Below are 12,902 nucleotides of genomic sequence, written 5' to 3'. Positions count from 1 at the left end.
TTATCAAGGCTTGGTCATTCCCAATAATAGGATCTTCACTAATGGCTATAAAAGCATGACATAAAGCAAATTTGAGCCTCACTTGAACCCGCCATTGATGAATAAAATAAATCAACAAACTAAGCAAAATAAATTATATAGAATTAGTGAATTGAACATAAAAGATGAAGTTGTGGTAAGTTTTGATTAAATGATTTGTTATTTATAGGGGTGAGAGAACAATATGAGAGTGACGGCTATTTAATTGGAGTCATGTTGCATAGCAGCACTCAGTTTGGTGGGTCACCTTTCCAATTAAATTGTACAATGGGTTCACCATTTTAGCCCCTATACAATCCCTATGTATGGGTACATATACCAAGTATCTGGTGAGTCCCTATACTTTAAGGACTCACATTCCGACTCATTGGAGATTCATTTTGTCTTAATATTTGTTTTATAATCACTTTATATGGTGATTGTCCCTATTTAGAGACTTCACTGGAGATGCTCTAAGGACTTCCAGTCTCTCTTTCAATTTATCAATTTTTTCTTTGTAGATTGCATTGGTTCCGCACATCTTATAGAACTTTTCCTGATTCCATTCCAGTTCATTCTTCTCCTTCTACAATCCCTTATTATGTTCTTACAATTCATTATTCTTCTCTTCCAAATGATTCTTCTGTTGTTCCAATTGATTAATCTTTTCCTTCAATTCGTTCTTCTCTTTTTTTCAATTGCTTATTCTCTTTTTCCAACTGCTTCTGCTTTTTCAAGTCTTACTTTTCCATTTTCAAAGTATCATTATCTTGAACAATTTTCCTACTTTCTTACGATTACGAGGTTCATTTGAATATGAAATCCACTCTTGGAAATACAAGTGTTCTGGAAGTGGTAAGTGTTGATTGCATTATTCAACATTTGAAGACAAAGTTTTGTCCTCATTTTCTAATACTCTGCAGTATTAGTTTGGCTTTGAGTCATCACTTATTGTCTTAATTCTCCTTCAGAATTCTCACATTCCTATTTTTTTTTTTTCACCCAGAAGTGGCTCAACAATCCATTCATAGAATGTTTGATGCCTTATTGTCTTGATCACCGACTCCTTGAGCTGAACTGGGACTCATTTGGTGTCTTTCTTAGTTGTATTTGTTTCTGGTTCCTAAGGTTGAACAGGCAATTGTGGAACTAATTATGCATTTGTTATACTTGGAGTAATTGTATATACTTCGTCTTCTTTTATGAAATTAGCAGCATCATTTATCCTTCTATCAATTTGTTGCGAAAATTAGATAACAAAAATTAAACTCATTAAGTCTTGAATTTTAGTGGTCACAAGTATACGAATCGGATGATTGTATAGCATATAAGCATGGATATCGTCCCACAGAGATCGAATTGCTTCTAAAATCTTAATAACTAAATCGAAACAAATTATAGTGGAGAAGCTCAAATTGAGCATTTTGTTTCACCAGTGGAATGGCTGCTGTTGCTCATCATGTAGGAACAGGTGTTATTTTCAACTATAGTACCATATAATACCGTACAGATTAGTTTAGTTACTAGATTCGAGTAAGAGTCTCGGTTAAGATGCTAAACACTTGCTCCCGTAATACGCCCCAACATGCATCAGATACAACTTGGATTAGTGAGTGGAACATGATAACTAATTAAACATGTAAGGGATGCTTTGAGGCCTTTTGAAATGTTAAGTGTAAATATGAAAACAGAAATCAAATATATATATGAAAAAAAAAAACAAAGGAAAAACCTGAATACAGACAGTTCGGATGATTGAAATAAAATCTGCAGATGAGCCCATAATAGGACTGGTCCTTATACAGCCCAAAATCATCCTGAACATGGAACTCATAAAGCGCAGCTCCCAAAGTTTTGGGCGATGTATAGAACTTTGAGCTGGCTAGGCCGGATTGAGAGTCCTAATTTAACTTGCAATCTGCCTACATTCATCACATGATCTGGACTACAGTTTGTTGTAAGTCCTTTCTCTGAGCAAGTTAGTTTTGTACACGAGTACTCAAATAAATTTTACTTCTTGGAAGCTATCTGAATATTGTCAATTGGAAATGATGCCATTTTAGGTGAGGAGATTGTTGCTGGAGATGACATTTATGGAGGTTCCAATCGGTTGCTATCACAAATAATTCCAAAGACTGGAGTTGTGGTGAAGTTGGTATGATTTTCTTCTGTTCTTATGTTCATTCAGTTTGAGTGAACTCTGAATTATAATGCTTTATCACACAGATGAGGGAACACAAGTGATTTAGATGAGGTTGCATCTGCTATTGGCCCCTCGACGAAGCTTGTGTGGCTGGAGAGTCCTACCAATCCTCGACAAATCATTTCTGATATTCGTGTAAGATATTTATATACTAGCATTAGACAAGCTCATAAGTGCTTGATTGCTGGTATGATTTGGGAATGAATTTCCATTCGCTAAAGATGGTCTCGGAAGTACCCTTTGAGGTTGTAATGTAAAATATCTTGCGAAGCAATAAAATATTTGTCATTTGACTAGAAGTTGATATAGAAGTTCAATATGCACTTGTCTTTGCCTTAGAAGTTGATGTGCGATTGTCTTTGCCTTGTGAAAATTATTGTTCTTATTGTGTTTCAAAATTTCTGTACTATTTAATCCAAGCACTTAGAGCTTCATACTGTTTTTCCATTCCAATAGTTTATGTGCTTGCTTTTCTGTAGATCAAAGTTCATGGCCAAATCTGCAGTATGGTGGCTTCTAATTTTTCCTTTTTGTACCTGACTCTTTCACTTTTTGTGCTATGTTGCTCATTGATCCCACCAGTGACGTAGTAGAGCAAATTGTAACTTTCTTTGCATACTTAAACCCAGGTTCCATGTTCTACAATCTATAGATAAGAGTACCCAAATTAGTTGTAAATGGTTAGGAGATATGTAAGCTAGTCATTTAGTAGTTAGAAAAGCTATTGAAATATACCGTGAACAACAAAGGCATTATATAACTTGAGTGGGTAGCATATTGCATAAAATTTTGATTTGTAGGTATAGATGTTTCTAGTGGCAAGTATGTTAGAGTAATTCAGGGATTCTATGGTACAGCAGCAGGGTTATGTAACACTATGGTTTTAATTCTTCATCTACTAAAGGAAAGTAATCTGTGGGTTAAATAGAAAGTTTGAAAGGCACATGGGTTGCCATGACCACCCAAATGCAAAGTTCAATAAATAATTAGTTCCGACTCTTTACACTACTTTTGCATTGATGCTGGGTTATATTGCTGATAGATGAAGCAAGCACTGTTCTAAAAATCCCCGCCTAGGCCCCACCTAGGCGTTAGGCAGCTGGCCACCGCCCCAGTTAATCCCTAGGCTTTTGAAAATTAAGAAAGGGCGCCTAGGTCCCCTAGACCCGCCTAGGCCGCGACTTTTATTTAGACAGAAAATAGATAACTTTCATTTTGCATTTTATTTTTTCAATAAATTATAGGAGACTTGTTAAATACTTAGATGGACACTCATTATATGCTTGTTCCTCATGTTTTCAATGTCCTAATACTTTATAATTTATATGTCATTCTATTTAGATTTATATCCCAATACAATTATGTATTTTTTAAGTATAAGTAAACACTAGACATTAGGCCCTGGTCCATCGTCCGACTAGCGCCTAGTGTCTTTTAGAATCTTGAAAGCAATAGATAAGTGTTGCTCACTTCTTTCTGTTTAGTGATTTTTGTCAGTGATTCGATATCATAAAGTTTGTTGATCTTTTCCGGTAATAACTTTGAGTTCTGTATCTTATTTAGTTTCTTTAGTTAACAAAATTATGATGAGTACACCAGGGTGCTATTTTCTAAAGACAAATTTATTTCATGTCCTTGACAGAAAATAGCAGAGATGGCTCATGCACATGGCGCTATTGTGTTAGTGGATAACAGTATAATGTCTCCCGTATTGTCACAGCCACTGGATCTAGGAGCAAGCAAAGAAAATAACCTGCTGACTTCCAAGCTTTTGCAAATTACAAATCCTTTTAAATTGTTATTATTTTTTGCTCGTCCATCATTCTTTCATACATTGTTATGCACTCGGCCACAAAGTTTATTGCTGGACACAGTGATGCCATGGCAGGTTTAGCTGTTAAAGGCTATAGGTTAAGCTTCTTACTCTTATCTTTACCATTGGTTTTATGTCTTATATCCATACCTGACTTCCTAATTGTTTCCACTATTAACAGCTTGGCGAAACAGTTATATTTCCTACGAAGTGCAGAAGGCTCTGGGTTAGCTCCATTTGACTGTTGGATCTGTTTACGAGGAATGAAGACAATGGCATTGCATGTTGAGAAGCAACAGGTGTGGTTTCAACTGCGCTTGTAACTTTGTCGTTTCAGATATCAATCTATCATATATTTTAAAACATTATCTCATTCCAGACACTGCATATGCTCTCAACTATCGGCTTTTCCTGTTTTGTGAGTTGTAGAGATTGATTACCGTGGCCTGTGTTTTATGAGTAGAGGGATGGAAGGGGGAGTTTCCCTAAGAAAACTGATTTCGAAAGCAGATAGGGTTCTCAATTAGTGCACGTGTTATGCCTAAATGTATCATGCTGTAGGCTATAAGACGCAGTCTGCAGTTAATAACTTACAGAAATACTGTTGATTTGCCTCGTTTTGATTCGAAACATATCATTTTGTCATCTTTTATTATTTACAGGGAGTGTGAAGTCCCTTATAAGCCTGCCCTGCTTCACGTCTCATGCAAGCATACCATCTGCAGTGCGTGAGGCCAGAGGTCTATCAGAGGACCTTATTCGTATTTCTGTGGGGATCGAGGACGCAAATGATCTCATTGCTGATTTGGACCATGCACTTAAAACCGGCCCTCTCTAGTTGCCCAAGGGTTATGACTGGCATAATGATATCCGCCTGCCGTGAACGTCGGCGATGCAGTTATTAGTTGAGAATGCATGCTCGTTTAAATATAAAGACGCAGGTTTCGTACAGTTGTTGGTGAATCTATGAAATTGTGTTTGAGATGAGGAACCAAAAGTTGTGATTATTTATATGAATTTCAGACAGAGTTTTAGAAGCGGCATAACTGGAACAGTTGTTGAACCATTCAATCTCTGCATGCCTCCTTTTTTTTTTTTATTTTTTTTTTATATAAATTGAAAACTAAAATCTTGTTTGCTAATTAGTTGTAGTTTTTATTTTCAAAAACCAAAAACTAAAAGTACTTCAAAACCTAGCATTGAACAGGTTTTCAATTTTCATTTTTTTAAAAACTAAAAATGAAAACTGAAAACCAAATGGTTATTAATGCAAACATGGATCGTTGACACATCCGTTCTTTTAGGTATCGTTTGGTATGCAGATGGGACGGGACGGAACGGAATGGGACGGGACAGGACGGAACGGAACGAAGCGGGAGCAAAGATGCCCTCGGATGGAAACAAGGAGGAAGAAGAAGGAGATGGAGAGGTTATAATTTTGTGTTCCACGGATGTGGAACGAGTCGTTCCAGGGGGGTGAGGTGGAACGAAAATTCACCCAAAACTCTTCCCGTGGAACAGCTCGTTCCACCCGTTTTAGGCGCACCAAACGTGGGACGGAACGCCTTGTCCCATTCTGTTCCATCCCGTCCCACGTACCAAACGGTACCTTAAAGAACACACGTTCTAAACACAACAAATCTGGTAATCATATGGCCACTTAAGAAAATTGTGCATGAGACATGTACAAATAATAATCTCCCACGCACTGATTTTTGTCCCTCTAAATCTGATATTCGACTACATTTCTTCTGTCTGACAAATACATTTCTTCCAGACCAAGATAAGAAAAACAAAACTACATTTCTTCATTAGATCAACCAACCAAAACAGCCAAATTTCTTTATCAACTGTCAATAATTCTAACTGAAGCATTGGTTTTCCTTTTCCTCCTCTTTTTTTTTTAACATCACATCACGACCGTCATTGTCATTAGAACAAACGACATACGTTTCTACAATTAATATACCTCCAAAACCAACTGAAAATAAAACCTGCAGCTAGCAGAATATCCAAGATAACAAAAAAAAGGCTTCCACAGCGGTGTCCAGCGTTGCTGTCCACTTGTTGTACGGAACCACTCTAACTGTCATTCTCACTACCATCAGTGAATTTTACACACCAGCCAAAATCTTAAATGGTGTATGTACAAACCCTTCTGTCCTAGGTTTGAAAATTTCCCTGTACACAACACAGACGAAAGTCAGTGCCTTTAGTAAATTTAACGGCATTATTTGGGCTAAAACTCTTGCCCTAACAAAATTTGCATTTCTTCAAATGTGATTTTCCGAGTAAGCAGCTACGGAACATGTCATAAGATTCATTTACTCTAAATCACGTCATTACAAAGGTGAAGCTACTGATATAGTAAGTTATCGTGGCCTCTGACAGAGAAACTGAGGACAAATGTATCCACAGAATGAAGATCCAATAATTAGATCTTATAAATGTTAAACTCAATTTCTATGTATGGAGAAACATAAAACAATTTGACATAAGAGGTAAAATGTGTAGGAGGAAGCAAAGGTATGTTAAACATTGGATAACAGAAAAGGTATATAATGGGTAACTTACTTTTGGATTTTAATGTTATAACTATTCACTGCCAAAATCTTCATAACTTACACCTTCTGAAATGGTGTCCAATCTGTTATTGTCTCCTGTAAGAGTGACGGATCAAAATCAGAAAGCCCCTTGCAGTGTAATGAGGAAAAGATATGTCAAGTCCTCACCTTGATGTTCTCTATCACGAGAATCCAGAAAGTTGTCATTATCTGTAGCCAAGAAGGGTGATCTAGGATAGCTCTCCAGTATGTCTAAAACATTTAGAACAGGGATTATTAAATAATAAACATGAGTGTAATGACTCCTCATGTTTAGTGTTTAGATAGCAATTTCTAGAGACAGAGAGATAGAGAGCACCTGAACTCTGAGAAAAGTCAGCTGTCAGATCCGACAGGCTGAAATTTCGAGGAATCTGACCTAAAAAACCAAATGACGAACAGTCTGCATCAAGCAGTGATTCATTTAGGGGCTGTGAGGTCGACTCTACGCTATTGAATGCTGCAACAGAAGCATCTCCAATAGCAGGCCGCGTTTCCAGGATGTTTCCATCAGCACTAAACATGTATGAACTGCCTGAATATCCAACTTCTGATTTGACAATTCCCCCATTCATTCCTTGCATCAGACCTATGTTGGAGCTCTGGTTCGGAAGCATGTTTGGTTGGACATCAATCCTATTGGTATGAGCAGACATTTTAACAGCATTGTGCATAGTAGTGTGCAATGTCGACCCACCATTAGTAAATGCATTAGGTAGGCAGGAAGCAACTTGGTGGTGTATATTTTCTGTCTTCAGCGCTGGTCCTAACTGCTCTGGTGCGTAGCAAGTCGAGTTTTGGTGCACTGTGACATTGTCATGGTTTTTTTTTCAAATTATTACTGTTATACCCGCAGTTAGAGCATGGATGACATATAAAAGCAAGGATAAGAATTGAAATGAAATGTGATCAGATGAATTTAAGGAGACAAATAGCAGTCGTTATGTCTTGGTATTTAGTTTGTGTGCATCACTGTTGCCAAGTTAAGTAACACCAAGAGAAATATTTTTAAATGGCTGATTTATTTATACTGAGGACCTACAATTTTAGAGACACGAAATCAGGTTACGGGTACAGATCTCTTGGTCCTGTGAATCTGTAATTTTAAGAGAAAAATCTGTAACCTTGATGTGATATATTTCTAAATGCCAACTATTATTCCTCCATGCAAAATGAAAACTTAATCGAAAAGTTGTTTCTGGTGAAAAAGACAGACTGACAAAGAGAAGGCGGCAGTGGGGGTTGGGGGGTGTTGGAGTGGAGAGAGTATCCAAAAAATAATTTCAAAGAGAGTAAATCACACTGATCAGCCCCTAACCACTTTCTTCTTTTCCCATCTATTACATTGCTTATTTTAAGTGCCATACCATTAACGTGAATTGTGAAATAACCAAAATGACATACGTTTACAGATCAAAATCCACATGAATCTATAAAGCTTCATTTGGACGGATACAAAAGAAGCCCAAAGCTTAAGCATCATAAACTTTCCATCAAAGTGAGAAGAACTCTTACTTGATGAAATTTGAGATCCATTGGAACTAGATATTGAAGCAACTTTACTTGAGTGTAACTGACTCATCAACTCCACCTGTTGCTTAAGCAAGTTGTTATATTCTATTATTTGATGCTTCACCATCAGTCTTAAATAATAAGCCCTGAAGAATTCCCGATTCTCTTCCTCAAGTTTCTGCCAAACTGGAAGTGCAGCCAGAATTAATGACAAGATAAGCATAAAAACACACAGAACAGGACCCTAAATTTCCCTAATTATTGACAGAGCAGATATTTTTATAAGTTAATGTTGGAGATTAACATTTCATAGTCACTGCAATATAACTAAAAATTTCATTATATGGGACAGTTCAGGATACAAAGTTTCCTACATTGGAAATTAATCATTTCTAAATTGCTGCAGAACAAATTCAGATTCGAAGGCTTATAAGTTAGGTTTCTCATCACCATTGACCACTGAAGAAAAAGAATAAATCTACAAGTTACAACAGCTATGATGGCTAATACACGACCCCAAAATCAAAGTCCACCAGACTGGCTAATAAAATGAAACACCGTAAGCAAGAAGATATAACTTCCAATTCAGAACAGTAGGTGTATGTAAAAGGTTGGCTCAATACAAGCCAAGATGGATGTGAAGGGAATCCGACATCGGAGAAGTACAACAATAATCTAAAGTTTAATTATAGATGTTCCACTTCTAATTGCACCGAGGCCTTTTGAGATCAAACCCCACATTTGAGGTCCATTGGGCTTGATACCACCCATGGAGTTGGGCCTAGGTGGTTGAGTGGGGACAATAACGGTGCATGGTGGCCTTAGTAGCTTATGGAGGCCATGACAGCAGAAGGCAATAGAAGTTGATGGCCCCATCAAGAAGAATACAAGCACTGTACAAAAGTAAACTGCTGAAAAAATACCCCAAGGGAACAACCATTCTGGCATGCACAATAAGGTATGCCTAAGGGGCCATAAAAAGGAGCAAACCAATTCTCACAATGTTCAGTTTGCTGAATGAAATAAACACTTTGGTGAGCGAGGGGAGAAACAAACAGAAAGAGACACAACGAAAAAGAATTTCAGATTAAAGGAAAACATAAAGAGGATAACAAACTACAACTAAAATAAGAAAGAAAACCTATAGAATAGTACAGGATATCATCTTACCAAGTTCTGTGAAACCAGGCTCTATTTTTGCCTGATCCAGTAAGGTATCTACCACTTCCTTCTGGTTCATGTAAAGCTGGAGACATCGCTCGATAAGGTTTTGCACCTGAAAATAAACAAGCATTTTGCATGTTAAACTTGAATGAAGGGAATACAATAAAAAGAAAGAAATTATAGAAATTTCTACATATAGTTGAGTGAAAAAACCAAGCGTGTAGCCATTACTTGCTTTATCCTCCCTTGACTCCAACTCATTAGTCAACTTAATTAGTGACCATCCTTTCATTATTGTTTTAATTCACTAAAGTAGTGGATGAATTTATAATGAAAAATTTGCTTGAGATTATAATTTTATCTTTTCATCACATTTATTCCTGTAATAGCTTAACTTTTTCTGGTTAGTTTGGTGCTCTAATTAATCTTAATCTTATCTTGGGCTTGTGTTATTATTTTATGTATTAGATGACAGAAGCAGTACTTGGCTTGTTCAATTTCGTAAGAATATAAACTTTGCACACTTAGCAGTATGCTAAGATTTGCATTTTAAAGCATCTCGTTTGTAGTCCCATATCAGATTTGATGAGCTAGTTAGAAGTGGGGAATACATGTCATATATGATATTGGAGATAAAAGTGGATTTTATCTAGTTCATTTAACCAAATTTTTTTTTATATAAATGCACTAAACATCACTTAGCTTTGACGGTAGAACATTCATAATTAATCTTATATCTAACTCTCGAATACCAGGGTTCTAAAAGACGCTAGGTGCTAGTCGGGCGGCGGGCTGGGGCCTAGCGCCTAAGTGATTAGGCGGGGCCTAGGCAGACTTGGCGGATTTAAGTAAATCTATCATATTTCATGTAAATAAGTGTCTACTTAGACTTAAAATATATATAATTTCATCATAAACTACAAAATAGAATGCATATAGATTATGAAGTATTGGAACATAATGAAAACATGTAAAATAAGAATATAATGTGTGTTCATTTAAGTATGCAACAAGTCTTTTACAATTTATTGGAAAAAAATAAAATGCAAAATGAAAGTCATCTATTTTCTGTCTAAGTGAGTTGCGACCTAGGCAAGGCGGGTCTGGGCGGGCTAGGCCATCTAGGTGGCTACCTTAGCAGGTCTAAGCGCCCCTTCTTAATTTTCAAACACCTAGGCATTAATCGAGGTGGTGGCCAGCCGCCTAGCGCCTAGGAGGGGCCTAGGCGGCGCTAGGCGGGGATTTTTAGAACAATGCTGAACGTATTTCAAAATCCTAGAAATTGATAAAACTTAAGAGTTGATTTAGCAGGTCATGCCTACTTTTTAATAAAAGAATTGAAAACAATATATAGCTATTATAAGAAAGGTTTGATACTGAATGTATTTTAAAATCCTAGAAATTGTCAAACTTTAGAGTTGACCTAGTTTTGTATTCTATTTTGGATTAGGATTTATTTCCTAGAATAGGCCTACTTTGCTGCGTTCATTATGTTTAAGTCATTACAAATATCCTTCTAATTCCCAATCTTTAGAATGATGAAGAGTTGATATACAGAAAAGTTTTGTTTTCCAGAGATTGGATCTAATCCTGCGATGGGATTACGATGGGATTACTTTGGTGAGATGCCAAAAGTCTTGGTGAGAGGCCAAGAACGAGTGTGATGCCCCTGGAGAGATTCCAGTTTTCTATAATATTCATTTAATTTCAGTTTTATGTGTTTATCGCTTCCACTAAACTACTCTCAACCCTTCTGCCCAGTTCTGCCAAACACCAATAGAAACAATATAAAGCTACTATAAAGGTCATGAAAATTCACTTGGTTACTTTGCACTTTTTTGCAAATAGAATTGAAAAAATATGTCAACTACGTACATTTCACTTCCCAATAAATCATTTCACAGAAGAACTAAGATAAATTATGCTTGGGCACTTAGGGGAAGAACAAGGAATAGAAAATAAAAGATGTATTATAACAAAGCACTGTGTTGTTATCTTCCTATTTCATTTTGCAACTTTACATCAGAAAAAAATCTCACGGTCAAAGTTCCACTGCTATAGCCTAGTTTAAATGGTTTATAATTTTTTCTTTTTGTATTTTTAAACAAAGAAAAACAAGCATAAGTGGATAATCAATGATATAGGTCATCAACAAAAATCCAGTTGAACAACTTACCAGTTGTATATCTTCACGTGAGACCCGTCTAACGGATCCACTCGACATATTGCAAGGTTCCAGTTGGAAGATTCTTGCGTAAGAAAGCTACGCTGATTGATTTTTAAACTTATAAACGAATCTTCCTTGTTAGTAAAACAAATGCCACAAATGACCAGTGAACTTCGAGACTGATGGATTCTTCACTTCAGATTTAGATATATCATATACATATAAATGTGATGCACCAACCTGATGACAAAAGAAAGGACTTGAACTAGCTCTTCAAACTTATTGGTTCAAAACTATGAGCGTTAACAATAATAGCAATTAAGTAAATGGGCCCAGGCATTCGTATGGTATCAAATACCTTATAATATGTACTTCAAAGAGAGAGAGACATTTAACAAATAACTAAAATGGCAAGCTACACCTTCGTTGACACTTCAAAACAAAAAAAATCTTGAATTATCCGTTTCAAAATGGTACTTGCTGAAGAGTACACTGAATTCCACACCCAATTTAACATGTCAGAATCATACTGAATTGGAATATTTAAGTAGTATCTATTTCTCCAGCCTTCCCAAAAATCAACAAAATCAAAGAACCAAAAGAAAACACCGACTGAAACATCCCGCTGTACTAACTACTTTTTTTGTTTTTTTACACACATCAAACATGAATAAATGCTTAGCACCGCGACACCAAATAAAATATTATTCAATACTAGGATTGTATTGATTGCTCCGTTCACAAGAATGCCGCGAAAAATCACATATTCCTCAAATGCTTGTACAGAATAATCTATATGGGATGAAAATTGAAATTTGGGTCGAATCAGAGAAACAAAAAGCATTTACCAAAAGAGGATTCAAAATATGGTATGGGAGTAAACCAAAACGAATTCGAGTTTTAAATTCTCAAAAAATTCCCGCTACTCGGAACCACAGAGAAACTCAGTGCGGTTTTCTCTTCAACCAGACACAGCATTAGGTTATGGTTTGATCAATTTACATCACCGAATCGATCACAATCAGAAAATGAAATTTTGTTCCATGATCACATGAAATTACCAAAGCAAAACCCTAGACAAATCGCCCCAATTACAGAGACAGATAGATACAGACCGATACATACACAATCACACACATGCAACACAATCACAATTCAGAAATCAAAGTACGAAAAATCAAACCACAAAAAAGGGGAATCTCTTGGAACAAGAAGCTGGTTTCCAGCTGATCTTACCTGAATTCAATCGAGCTTTTGGAAATTTCCAGGGCTTTTACTGGGAGAAAAGCTTCGAGATATAAAGCGCCTGATCAGAGAGAGAGAGAAGAGAGAGAGAGAATTGGAAGGCGTAAGGTGACGAAGCTTTTAATGGGGAACTCCTCCTCTCGGTCCCCAAAGCTTTTTAGTTAATTTGTCTTTTTT

The 12,902-nt window shown here is 36.5% G+C and overlaps 1 protein-coding gene and 1 pseudogene across 2 annotated transcripts; one reads left to right on the top strand and one right to left on the bottom strand.

Moving 5' to 3' along the window:
• Nucleotides 1–834: 834 nt before the first annotated feature.
• LOC137712184 (cystathionine beta-lyase, chloroplastic-like) lies at nucleotides 835–4,872 on the top strand (annotated as a pseudogene).
• Nucleotides 4,873–5,824: 952 nt separating this feature from the next.
• LOC137713202 (uncharacterized) lies at nucleotides 5,825–12,876 on the bottom strand. Of its 2 annotated transcripts, none has more exons than XM_068452474.1 (8): nucleotides 12,717–12,876; nucleotides 11,490–11,720; nucleotides 9,320–9,425; nucleotides 8,153–8,335; nucleotides 6,957–7,442; nucleotides 6,767–6,850; nucleotides 6,609–6,694; nucleotides 5,825–6,215 (listed from the first exon to the last, which is right to left on the bottom strand). In XM_068452474.1, exons 2-7 carry the CDS (start codon nucleotides 11,535–11,537, stop codon nucleotides 6,630–6,632), a joined length of 972 nt encoding a protein of 323 aa, XP_068308575.1. In that variant the 5' UTR covers nucleotides 11,538–11,720; nucleotides 12,717–12,876; the 3' UTR covers nucleotides 5,825–6,215; nucleotides 6,609–6,629. The 2 variants fall into 2 exon arrangements, with proteins under 2 accessions (XP_068308575.1, XP_068308576.1); XM_068452475.1 differs by having other exon boundaries at nucleotides 11,490–11,576; nucleotides 12,717–12,874.
• Nucleotides 12,877–12,902: the final 26 nt, after the last annotated feature.

The sequence above is a fragment of the Pyrus communis genome, chromosome 13, assembly GCF_963583255.1.
Source record: "Pyrus communis chromosome 13, drPyrComm1.1, whole genome shotgun sequence".
NCBI lineage: Eukaryota > Viridiplantae > Streptophyta > Magnoliopsida > Rosales > Rosaceae > Pyrus > Pyrus communis.
The sequence above is the reverse complement of the archived record's forward strand: the minus strand, read 5'-3'. Positions and strand labels throughout refer to the sequence as shown.

Bases quoted from the DNA above. Each gene is read 5' to 3' on its own strand.
- LOC137713202 (XM_068452474.1), bottom strand. From the start codon at position 11,537: ATGTCGAGTGGATCCGTTAGACGGGTCTCACGTGAAGATATACAACTG. The intron at 6,851-6,956 runs GTGCTCTCTATC...TAAATGTTTTAG, and splicing joins TGACTTTTCTCAGAGTTCAG to ACATACTGGAGAGCTATCCT. The intron at 6,695-6,766 runs GTGAGGACTTGA...TCACTCTTACAG, and splicing joins TCGTGATAGAGAACATCAAG to GAGACAATAACAGATTGGAC.